Genomic DNA, 11,318 nt, shown 5'->3' on the forward strand with positions numbered 1-11,318 from the left:
CTTCACCAGAAGCTGCGCTCAAAAGAATCCCATCCCGCCAACGCCAAAGCCAACAGAAGACGGTGAGTCGCAAATATGTGTTTAGTTCATGTCAATCTCAATCGAGGTGACGGGGCTGATGTGTGTCGCAAAAGAGGCGGTGGGCTGCAGAGGCCTGGGTGATTCAGAGGCTTCCATGGTGGCTGGCCCGTCAAAGGTAGGGGGTGAGGTCTTGAGGTTTTGAAGGGCGCGATCAGTTGTGGTGCTGACAAGACGCCCCTGACGAAGGTTTTCGGCGAATAAAAAGTAACCTTCGGATGCTTCGACCAAGTATGATTGGAGGCCGCGGCTCTGGAGAAGAATCTTGGCGTTGGTGACAGGGTAATGATTGTCAATGAAGCGAGCCCAGCCTCGAGCAGCAGCTTGAATATGTTCGTCATCGCTGATCCGACTCCATCCAATGCCAAGATGAAGAGTGAAGTCATCGACGATGGGCTGCCCAAGAGAGTCGGACGAACCCAGCAGGGGGCTGGAGGCAGCACGGGTAGGGCTGGCCCGTCTGCTAGGCGAACTGTCGTCCCGGCTCACTTCGAGACGCTGAGATTTGTGACTTCTGAGAGAGGGTCTGGACTGAGACAGTTGCTGCTGAGCAAGGACCGCAGCTTCCATCTTGCGCGCTTCTTCTTTGGCGACCTGTTCCTCTAACCAAGTGCCAGATTGGCTGCTGGCATCCGCGACGTAGGCAGAACTCTTCTTGATGAGAGTCATGCCAGGGCCGTAGACGTACTCCTCTTCTGAGGTTTTGATGACAGGAGCGTCAACCACCTTCTCGGGGGGGTCAAGATTGACAGCAGCCTCGTCCCTGGATCTTTTGCGACCGGCGACTGACGAAGGGCTGCGAGCGAAATAGGCATTGTTGAGAGACATGGCTTGGTGTTGTTGGACAAAAGGCTTGCCGAGCGAGCCCTGGTGAACTGCCTGTGGTGACATGGCGAGAACCGGCGATGAACCGTAGACGCGATCGAAAGACGGCATCTTGGGAATCTGTTGGATCACTAGAGGATGAGTGTGAGAAATGTAAGAAATGTGATTTTGATGCGAATGAAGTGACACTGGTCAGATCAAGCACGCCTCAGGTGCAGGTGCTGGTGCTGTGATATTAGGAGTGGCTGTCAGGGGAAAGGTGGTGAAAAGTTTGAGGGAAGTAGGTCAAGGTAACGACGATGAGATTGGCCGGGGTGTACAAGACAATTGGCCAGGAGGAGTGGAGGTCAGAATATCCCAACCCAGAAAATAGTAATGGAATTGACCGCAGGTGAGGCGTTGAGGAGGTTGGAAACGGAGGTGAAGTGGTGGAAAGGGTACGCGGGTAAGAGCCGGCAAGGTGGAAGCCAGGCACGCGACGGCGACGAGAATGTGGGAGCCGTGTGTAAGTGGGAGACGACGGCGTGGTTGGCGTGGATCAGCAAGGGTCGAGAAGTGGTCAAGTCAAAGATGGGAAGGAAGGAGGGAGGAGGTCACAAATATATGTGTGATGGGAAGGTTGGGGTGGAAGAGAGAAAAGAGAAGGAGGAAAGGAAACAGGGCGCAAGGTAAGATCTGGGGGAAAGAAGAAGCAGAAGAGGGCAGCGTGAGACATGCTTCGACCTGCGAGGCAGACAAAAAGGCATTGGAGCTTGCAGGTGGGTGGATGCGCCGCAAGAGAAAGGGTTTTGTAACATCCCATTGGCCGGCCCCCAAATAGCGGGTCTGGGCCCACTGAGACTCTTCTGATTGGGTCAAAATTGTTTGCAGCAAGCGGGCGGCGGCGGAAGATAGCTGGCCCGAATGTGGTTAGATCGGCTGTTGCCCCCTTGGTCGTTCCGCCCCCGCTGACTGTCCCCGCTCTCGGTGGTCCATGCTGCTTCTCGCCTGGTGAGCCCGGCAGATTCGGCGCTTTTCTTGTCAGTCCCGCGCACCGCCTGGACCCCCAACTCCTCGTCTAAAGATACACGCCCCAGGTCCTGACTCTGTCCACACTCCAATGGCCAAGACACCAATCACTGCTCGTGAAACAGACCCTGATAGCTAGTGCCAACCCTTCCCCATTACACCCACGCCTCTTGTCACGTGCTACCAATGAGCTCAAGAACCACAATCGTTGTGACCATCCGCCGTCGTCTCGATCCTGTCTGCTTACCCTGCAGTGCCCAGCCACTGGCTGTGTCTGGATGCAGCATCAATTTATGCACTTTATGAACGGAAAGTATTGGTCTGTCTCTGAACTATTAGCCGTGGTGAAACAAGCAAAAACGCAGAGGCTGCTGCTCAGGGCTGGCGCAGCAAGGTCAAAGATCAGAGTGCGAGGTCAAAGCGAGTGTCTCTATGGTAATAATCATACAGCCGATATCAGACATGCTGGGTTGGTCTTGGCTAGAAACATAAAGCTCAACTAGACAAGTACAAGGACAGCGAGTACGAATAATCCCAAGTTTCCTTCCAACCGCCCTCTCCGCTCACTCCTCCTTTCTGGTTATCACAGGTAAGAGAAGCATGCTACCTGCTTGGCCCTGGACTGCCATCCATATGCTCCATGCTCCGCCGAATGGCCCGCTCAAACAAACTCACGTCATCAGCATTTTCAAGACCACCGTACAACCCCATCATGCCCGGCGTCTGTAATCCAGGCGGGCTTGGAATTCTTTCTTCTCGCTCACGTCTTCGTCGGCTGAGCCTTGAAAGCGAGTCAAATCCTGGAGACGTGCCACGGCGGGTTGGGACTGTGTAAGAGCCCCGCAATCGGCTCTGGTGCTGTGCTTCCGGCAAATTCTGGGGCGTTTGAGGTTGTGCCGAGGGCGGCAAAGAATCGTCGTAGATCTCAAAAGGCGGAGGAGACAATTGACGGCGTGGCGTCGTGGGTTCACCAGGGACGCTGTCCCGAGGTCGGATCCGATGGCGAGGAACCGTTGTGCTTGGTCGGCGAGGGGGACTCATTGAAGCACGGGGGTTGTTGTGTCTTCTGTCCGCATCATCCAACTGCGCTAGGGTCTAGAATAGGTGATCAGCATGGTCGTAAAGTATGATGAGACAAGAGTATGCCATACTCTGACAGCCCTTTGAACAATCGCCAGACGCTCAAAATCATGGGTGATGGGGGACGAAGGCCAGACTGTTGGCTCTACCAGCCGTCTATATGTTGCTGGACGGGACGGGTATGCCGGTCCTCGTTCTAGCGTCTGCTCTCTGTCAACTGGAGGTACACGGTCGGTATGGATACCCGGAGTTGAAGCAGATGATTGGCCGGGTGAACCTGTTGGAAGGGATGGGTAAGTGTCGACTGAGTGGTACTCTGCCACTTGATTATGTCTAGGAGTCGACAGTACTGGCTGTTGGGACGGAGAAGGCGGTTGCCCATCAAGTTCTAGCGGGTGATCAGCCTTTATATTAGGCCTAGGTTGGCCTTCAACTGTTCTGGTGCGGTCCGGCAGTGTGAAGGTGGCCCCTTGATTCTGCTGAGCAAGAACTGAACTGGATGGCTCCGTGTCTGTGGAACGCCTAGATTCTGGTCTGTTACCGGGGGGCAAGAACCGTATGTTTTGGTCAGTCTGTGGTTGTTTGCCGCGCGCTTTAGCAGAAGAAGCCGGGGGAACGCTTGGAACAAATTCTGGTATCGCGGATGCATCCCCTGGTTTTGTAAGATAGTTGAGGAACTGGCGGTGGTGTCTCTTCTCTTTCAGACGTTGATCAAGCTCCTCGACCTCGACCATGGTCAGTGAAAGAATAGTGGGCTGGAGACGCAGCATTGTAGGGCTGATTCGAAGACACTGGATTCCTCGGACGGGTTTGGGGACAGCATACAGATAAGATCCCGGATTCCTATGAATTTGAGACTGGACTGGGTACTGTTAAGGGCAGCGGAAAAGGTTGGTGGGAGGGAAAGCATGGCAAGTTTTGGTTCAAGGAAGTCAGAGCTGGCAAGCACTTCACAACGGTAGCTGCTTTGAGATCAGGGGCGATGGGAAGGAGCAGTCCTACAGACATGCAATGCTGGAAGTTTGACGGGTACATACACTGGAGGAAAAGGCGTCCAACCCCAGATACAGACATAGATGTTTACATCCGAAAGGTAAAAGAAAAAAACCGCTTAAGGTATGGCTGTATAGTCTTGCACATGGCAAGAGGTCAACACAACAGCTGCTGAGTTGAAGAGCCCTTTGGTCTCAATCTTGGAGCAAGTGCCCACATAGTACCGATATAGCAACCTTGAGATCTTGTGCCTACCTTACCTTGTATGATTTATTCTGAAATTTCTGACGAGAAGCTTTTAGCCTTAGAGCCAACAGTTTGCTAGCCACGTCGACTGGTGACGAATGCACGGTGGTCTGGTGTAGCGAACATCCAAGCTTCAAAGGCACCAAAATTGTCGAACTATATGGTCACACTAACATGAGCTACGAGCGCTACCACTTTGCTCTTGACTAATGCGACTCTCAGACACGTAGAAGCCGTATTTCCTGGCTACGGTATGAAATAACACCGATTTTCAATGAAATGAATCAAGTTTACGATATGGCTGGAACCTGCAAGGCATCTTCTTAGTGCTCTCAAGATAGGCATCAAAGTATCGCATCTTAGTCAGAGCCATAAAAGGGGCGCCTACGCACCGTTAGGTACCTGAACGCCCTTGCCAATTCTTACAAGTGGCCCCGGCTGCTGAGGCCGAGTCCACTGGGCCAGCCATCAAGGAGCGCCTCATTTTCAGCAGACATCGTCACCGCCCTCGGCCCTGAGAATTGCGCTTCAAGAACTCGCACCGGTACCGACAATCAGCCGGACTTCCCAGATCAACGCCGTTTCCCTCATCGGAGCAAATACCCGCCTTGGTGCCCGCTCTCCGGGAACTGCAAGAGTCAACGGCCAGCGCGTTGGATGCCCAAGAATCGGTAATTTGACGGGCCGGGATCTTGGATTTGGCAGCGGAAGTTAGGTCCATCAGATCACGCCCAGCCAAGCAGCCCAGCCAGCCCAGCAAAGAGGCGCGAGGCGTCTCCGTCGCTCCATCTCGATACAAACGAGACACGCAGAGAATCCACGGCCAAACGGGGACGCGTTGTCGAGATTACAAAATCTAGTTTTTATTCGCCGCCTTGCGGCACACTTGCGTTACCAGTTGCTGCTTCGAACCCCGACCGCATGCCCGCCGCCGCCAGCACTCCTACGTCGTCGCTCGCTCACCACCACCACCAACCCCCACCGCTGCCCGCCCGCTCCTTATTCTCTTCCGTTCCGGTGACGTCGCCTCTGTGTCCATCGGGGACACCATCCCACACACGAAGATGAATGGTGATCTGAGTTTGTCTCGGGCCCTGGGCGGTCTACGGATTGCCAATCCCGATGATTCCCCAAACCCCTCACGGGACGCATCGAACGAGCCCCATGATTCCCCCGAGCCCCAGCAACAGCAAGAATACAGCTACCAGCAGCAACAACCACAGCAACACCATCAACAGCAACAATTACCAATGCAGAGCCCCCTAACTCCGGACACCGCAGAGCCTACACCTCCTCGCACTCCACACGACACACTCGACTATCAATCGACGGCCAGGAACTCGCCCTCCCGACCGCCGCACACGTACGAGTCTGCCGCCGCCATTCTCAAGACCGCGCAGAATAACTTGAACGCGGCCAGAGGCCTAGGCAACTCGGCTGCCTCGAGCGACCCATTCCTGGCGGAAAGATATGCAAACTATCAGTCTTCCAGTGGAGGACGCTCGCCAGGTCCAGGTGTTATTGGAGGTCCAGCTGTGTCACCTGAGGCTGGGCCTGGGCATGGACCTGACCAGCAAGCAACACCCTATGCTGACCCGGGGAGCGAGCCCAGATCTGACCAGCACAACCCAACTTATATCCCATCACGCGAGCCAAGTCGTTCCCAACGCCCGGCTCCAAGTCCCAGCCAGTCTGGGAACGGTATGATGCCCCCTAGGAGGAGCTCCCAGGGCATGGGCACCACATACGCCCCCATCGCGGGTATTCCCCACGCGCCACCCGGGAGTTATGTGCAGGACATGCCGCCAATAGCCAGCAGTGAAGAATGGAAAGACAAAGGCGCCGCCGTCAGTCTCAGACGGGAGGTTGACGCCGAGGGAAGGACAGTGATCAAGTCTGTCAAGAAGGGAGTTAGAGACTTCTCGTTTGGCAGAATACTTGGTGAGGGGTCCTACAGCACCGTCTATTTCGCCACCGATCGCCAAACCCTGCGAGAGTACGCCATCAAGGTGCTGGAGAAGAAACACATCATCAAGGAGAAGAAGATCAAATACGTCAACATTGAAAAGAACACGCTCAACCGACTGACGGATCATCCGGGTATCGTTCGGCTTTACTATACGTTTCAGGACGAGGCGTCGCTCTACTATGTTTTGGACTTGTGCAATGGGGGAGAGTTGTTGGGTGTCCTCAAGAAGACGGGGACGTTCGACGTGGAGTGCACGAGGTTTTACGGCGCGCAGATTCTGGATGCCATTGCTTACATGCATTCGAGAGGTGTCATCCACCGCGACCTCAAACCCGAAAACGTGCTACTCGATGACCAGATGCATGTGAAAATTACCGACTTCGGCACCGCCAAGCTCTTACCAGACCCCCGCGAACCCAGGCCTCCAGAAGACTCTAACCAAGGTGGCATGTCTGATGGGCAAAAGGCCACCTCTTTTGTGGGCACGGCAGAGTATGTGAGTCCCGAGCTCTTGACAGATAAGTCTGCAGGGAAGCCCAGTGACTTGTGGGCGTTCGGGTGCATCATCTACCAGCTTCTCGTGGGCCGACCGCCCTTCAAGGGCGCTACCGAGTATTTGACGTTTCAAAGGATCGTTGCCTTGGACTACGAGTTTCCCCCCGGATTCCCACCCGCCGCGCGCGATCTGGTAGAGAGATGCTTGGTCCTTGATCCAAACCGACGTCTCACGGTGGAACACATCAAGAACCACGAGTTTTTTGATGGACAGCAGTTCGGCAAGGAGCTGTGGAGGATGAAAGCCCCGCGTTTGAGGCCATATGTACCGCCTGCTCAAGAACCCAACATTATTCAACTCAATGGCGGGATGGGCGGGAGCCCCAAGAAGCCACAACCAGCTCAGTCGCGAAGTCCTCAAGGGCAATCGAATGGCCAGAGACCAGCCAGGATTATTACCGAGTTGCCACCGCCAACGCAGCTTGATATCGAATGGTCGCCAGTTCTGACTAGAAATAACGAACGGATATTGAAATTAGGCGACCTGATGGTGATATCCTCCCCAATTCCAAACAGTCCTCACGGGAGAGGCGAGGGCGATGGTCACAAGAAGCTGTCTCGCTTCTTTGGTGGCAGCACCACCAAGAAACGTCAACGGCTTGTCATGATCACGTCGAGCGGACGCATCGTGCTCTGCCCGGCTGGTGGTGAAGAGAAACGGTCGAAACAGGAGATCTCGCTTCTGGCACCAGACTGTGCGTGGAGAAGTCAGTTGGACGCCAAAGGGCAAATGGTTTGGTGTGTCGATACGGTAAGCTGATGATATTATCCTTTTTTTTGGAAAAATATGTTTGTGTGCTAACAACAGAATCAGAACGGTATCCATTATCAATTCGAGGAGCCAAAGTCGTCCCAGACTGAAGGGTCCAAATTTTCGATAGACGATTGGATTGACTCGCTTCAGCGGGCAAAGGACCTTGCCCTCTCGCAGAACCTAAGCGGTGAGAATGGATTTGGTGACATGTCGTCCTCCATGTCGAGCCCAGCGAGCACAATGGGTGGTAGAGCCACCTTCCCCGAGGGATACAGCATCAGCGACAGATCCGGGCGCAACCAGCTCAGCAAGAGCCAAGGCAGCTTGGAAGATCCGACACATGTGAAGCGCAACCGGTTCAGCAAGCGTCAGTCAAAGAATGGACTAGGGGCAGCTTTCTAGTTTCAATTGCCTTCACGACAAAACAGGACACCACGAGCAAAGCACAAGGCACAGCAACGGGATGTGAACTAAAGGGGACGAGTTTCGATATGGGATCAGCCTTCCCAAGGAATGGGATGGAGGAAAAGACACAAGGAGGGCATTACATTATTATTACTACTACTACTCGTACTACACACCTTTAATAGGCATTTTTGGTAGCGTGGCGCAGGGTTACCTTGGAGCATCACCCTGTCGCCTGTCAGTGTACTTTTTGGCAAGGAATTGTAGGGGATTGACAGGAAAATTGTTTCGGAATTTAGAGGAGAGGCTGAATGTTTATTCGTATCGAGTGTGTACAAGCTAATGAGGTATGTTCAAAAGGACGGGCAGCAGAGAGCTGTCATATTTTGTAGCGCTCAGACCAGCTTTGCTGTAATCCGTGCCAAGACATAGTGGAACCCCCTAGCCCAGCCAAGCCAGCAGTCGGCAGGAACGCCAGCGACTTTTCCACACCACAAACTCCACCAGACTTGGAGAAAGAGCAACGACGCGATTGACGCGCCTGCATCCGCCATTCAACGCAACGTGCAATCGACCATTGCTGTCGGACGATAGCGTCATTACACTCCAGACTGGGGAAGCGCCAATCGACCACAATGCAGTCCCAACCCCAATTTCGTCCCTACGCCACGCCCCACGGCCACCCTCCTCACGGAACACCACACCACGGCCATGGCAGCCACGGTGGGCATCCCAGCCCTCATGCACCCCCAAGGTCAGGAGCATCGCACCGCCGAGGCGGCATTGGTAAGTAGTGACTTCCATCGCTATGGAAGGGCAGGGCCTTCATCAGAGATCGCCTCCATGATGGTCCATCCCATTCTTTTCCCATCACCACCGAAGCCACCTCCTCACATGTCATGTCCGACATGACTCCATGACCACCCCCGGCCCCTCCATCCCCAACCCGCTCCGCTTTTTGCCTTGAGCCTGCTTGGGTTGGCCCTGGCTGTCGATAGTGCCCGGCCATCGGCATGGTGGAGCTTGACATTTAGGTTTCTTCCTCTACCTCACGTCCATCATCGCTTCTCCAGCCCAACAGCCGCAGCCCTCCCATACACGTTCCGCACTGTTATTCGCACATACACGCTCAATTCTGCGACCAGCATCATCACAAACTATCATTAGCTTCAAGACCTAACCCCTCGCTTCCATATACAGGCCCCATGATGTCGGCCGGCCCTCATCCCCAGGTGCCCATGACGGCGGCGCAAATCAATCAGCAGCATTACCAAGCTCAACAGGCCAACCAGCGCGCCAAGATCAGAAGCCGCAAGCCCACCGACAAGAACCTCCCAGATGGCATCGACGAGCTGCTCGTGGGTGGCCCTGACCTGGCAGTGGCCTATAGGCAGTTGCGTGACTTTGAACGCCGGCTTGATGCTACCATGACGCGCAAGAAGTTGGACATCATGGACTCACTGTCCCGCAACACCAAGGTAGGTCTGGCTGGTTTACTCAGCACAATACATCATAACTGACTTGCTGGAAATTATAGCACCAGCGGAAACTGCGCATCTGGATCAACAACACGGTCGAGGATCAGTACTGGCAGGCGAGTGCATCCAGCATGGACAACTTTGAATTTTCTTCCACTTCCGAAGCCACCTATCGCGTTACTATCGAGGCCCGATTGCTCGACGACCCGCTCGATTTGGATAAGGACAAGGGCAATGACGAGGACGACGCCGGCAAGGAAGCCGATGGCGAGAAGATGGACACCGACGACAAGCCGCAGCAAAAGCCTGCTCCCGCTAAGCCCGGCCAGCGGACGAGATTTGCGCACTTCTTTAAAGCTCTGACGGTTGAGCCTGACCGCCCGAAACCTGGAGCCCACGGAAATGAAACTATTGTCGAGTGGAAGAAGCCAGACAAGACGCCCTCGGGAGCACAGAACCTCCCCGCGATTGCCGACTTTGACGAATTCGCATTCAAGAGGCCTGGGGATGAGAACCTCAACATCACCGTCAACTTGTTCAGGCACGAAGAACCTGAGCGGTTTGCTGTGAGCCCGGAACTGGCCGACATCATTGATGAAACAGATGCCACCCTCAAGGAAGCAACCTTGGCCGTCTACGAATACATTAAGCTTTTCGGCCTGCAGGACGACGAAGAGACTCGCAACTTCCGATGTGACGAATATCTCAAAAAGATTGTTGGCCGCGACATGGGCATGATTGGTCATCTCCCCGACTACATCACACCCCATTTGCGCCCGTTGCCCCCTATCAAACTTCCTTATACCATCCGCGTCGATGAGGAATTCCACAAGAGCCCCACGCCTACTATTTACGACGTCACGGTTGCTGTGGATGACCCCATGCGCGCCAGGTACCTTTCCTTCTTGCACAACCCACAGCACGCCGGTATGTTGAAGGAAATCGCGCGCCTCGACGACCAGCTGGCAACCGTTTGCCAGGCGCTTCATGAGTCCAAAGCTCGGCACACCTTTTTCACGTCCATGGCCAACGACCCGGTTGGATTTGTCCGGACTTGGCTGTCGTCACAGAAGAGGGACTTGGACATTATCCTTGGTGAATCGGCGAGGGGCAACGGGGAGAGCATACATGGTGACGAGTGGCGGAAGGGCGGCAGGGATAGCGTGTGGAATACGGCTAATGCGAGGGAGAGTGTGAATGTGCTGCTTTCTAGGCCGCCGTCGAGGCCACAGCAACGCTAGACGCCTACGGCTGCCACAACTCAGGAGGGGGACTTTGGGAAAAGGATCCAACCGTGATAGCAAGGCCAGGCCAGGAAAAGGGTGGGCAGGATAATGTCGAGAAGGAGCTTGAGCTTTTTATGGAGGAGTTTGGTTGGTGGTCATGAGGTATTTACATGTTTTTGTGATTGAATTTTCGGGCGTTTCATGTTTTCTTGGTCGGTGTGTTGATAGCACTTGTTATAGCGGAATTAGGTGACTTGGGTTGTGTTGTTTATGTTGTGGGTGATTTTGTTGAACTCGGTGAACTTTTTGGTGTGTTTGTAGGTGTTGAAGGGTCTATTGTTCAACATGACATGTGGATATATGGAAGGGGTAATGTCGCATGGCTATTACAACGAAGGCGGACTTTGGCTAGATGTGAGAGACGAAACGGTGATCAAAACCTCTGGCAAACGTGGTCGCCGACCAAGTGGATGAATATGAGTATTTTGTTTACGACCCCCCTCGATCTGGCGGGGACCCCCCTTCCCATTTCCATGCTTCCAACATTACGCCATACGTTAAGCTACATCAAAGATATATAATTTTTACTACTTTTTTGTGAAAATAAAAATAAGAAAACCAGATTTAATGTAGAATAGCTTAGAAATAAGTGTAAATTACATTTTTGTTTCATTTTTCTTTTCTGTTAAAAAGAAAAGGAA

At 53.8% G+C, this 11,318-nt stretch overlaps 4 protein-coding genes across 4 annotated transcripts; 2 read left to right on the forward strand and 2 right to left on the reverse strand.

Moving 5' to 3' along the window:
* Positions 1 to 81: 81 nt before the first annotated feature.
* Positions 82 to 1,014, reverse strand: QC763_604350 (uncharacterized protein; the record flags this gene model as incomplete). Its single annotated transcript, XM_062914279.1, has 1 exon — positions 82 to 1,014. The coding sequence occupies one exon, from the start codon at positions 1,012 to 1,014 to the stop codon at positions 82 to 84; it is 933 nt and encodes a 310-aa protein (XP_062762507.1).
* A 1,197-nt stretch (positions 1,015 to 2,211) lies between these two features.
* QC763_604360 (uncharacterized protein) lies at positions 2,212 to 4,322 on the reverse strand. Its single transcript, XM_062914280.1, has 2 exons — positions 3,063 to 4,322; positions 2,212 to 3,006 (listed from the first exon to the last, which is right to left on the reverse strand). The coding sequence occupies exons 1-2, from the start codon at positions 3,759 to 3,761 to the stop codon at positions 2,515 to 2,517; spliced, it is 1,191 nt and encodes a 396-aa protein (XP_062762508.1). The 5' UTR covers positions 3,762 to 4,322; the 3' UTR covers positions 2,212 to 2,514.
* Positions 4,323 to 4,475: 153 nt separating this feature from the next.
* On the forward strand, positions 4,476 to 7,910 carry PKH1 (serine/threonine protein kinase; the record flags this gene model as incomplete). The annotated part of the gene is given in 3 exon segments (XM_062914281.1): positions 4,476 to 4,965; positions 4,979 to 7,505; positions 7,569 to 7,910. The coding sequence occupies 2 exon segments, from the start codon at positions 5,295 to 5,297 to the stop codon at positions 7,908 to 7,910; spliced, it is 2,553 nt and encodes an 850-aa protein (XP_062762509.1). The 5' UTR covers positions 4,476 to 4,965; positions 4,979 to 5,294.
* A 638-nt stretch (positions 7,911 to 8,548) lies between these two features.
* On the forward strand, positions 8,549 to 11,190 carry ssr3 (SWI/SNF and RSC complex subunit Ssr3; the record flags this gene model as incomplete). Its single annotated transcript, XM_062914282.1, has 3 exons — positions 8,549 to 8,699; positions 9,114 to 9,391; positions 9,451 to 11,190. 3 exons carry the CDS (start codon positions 8,549 to 8,551, stop codon positions 10,630 to 10,632), a joined length of 1,611 nt encoding a protein of 536 aa, XP_062762510.1. The 3' UTR covers positions 10,633 to 11,190.
* Positions 11,191 to 11,318: the final 128 nt, after the last annotated feature.

This window comes from Podospora pseudopauciseta, chromosome 6 (assembly GCF_035222475.1).
Source record: "Podospora pseudopauciseta strain CBS 411.78 chromosome 6, whole genome shotgun sequence".
Taxonomy (NCBI): Eukaryota; Fungi; Ascomycota; class Sordariomycetes; order Sordariales; family Podosporaceae; genus Podospora; species Podospora pseudopauciseta.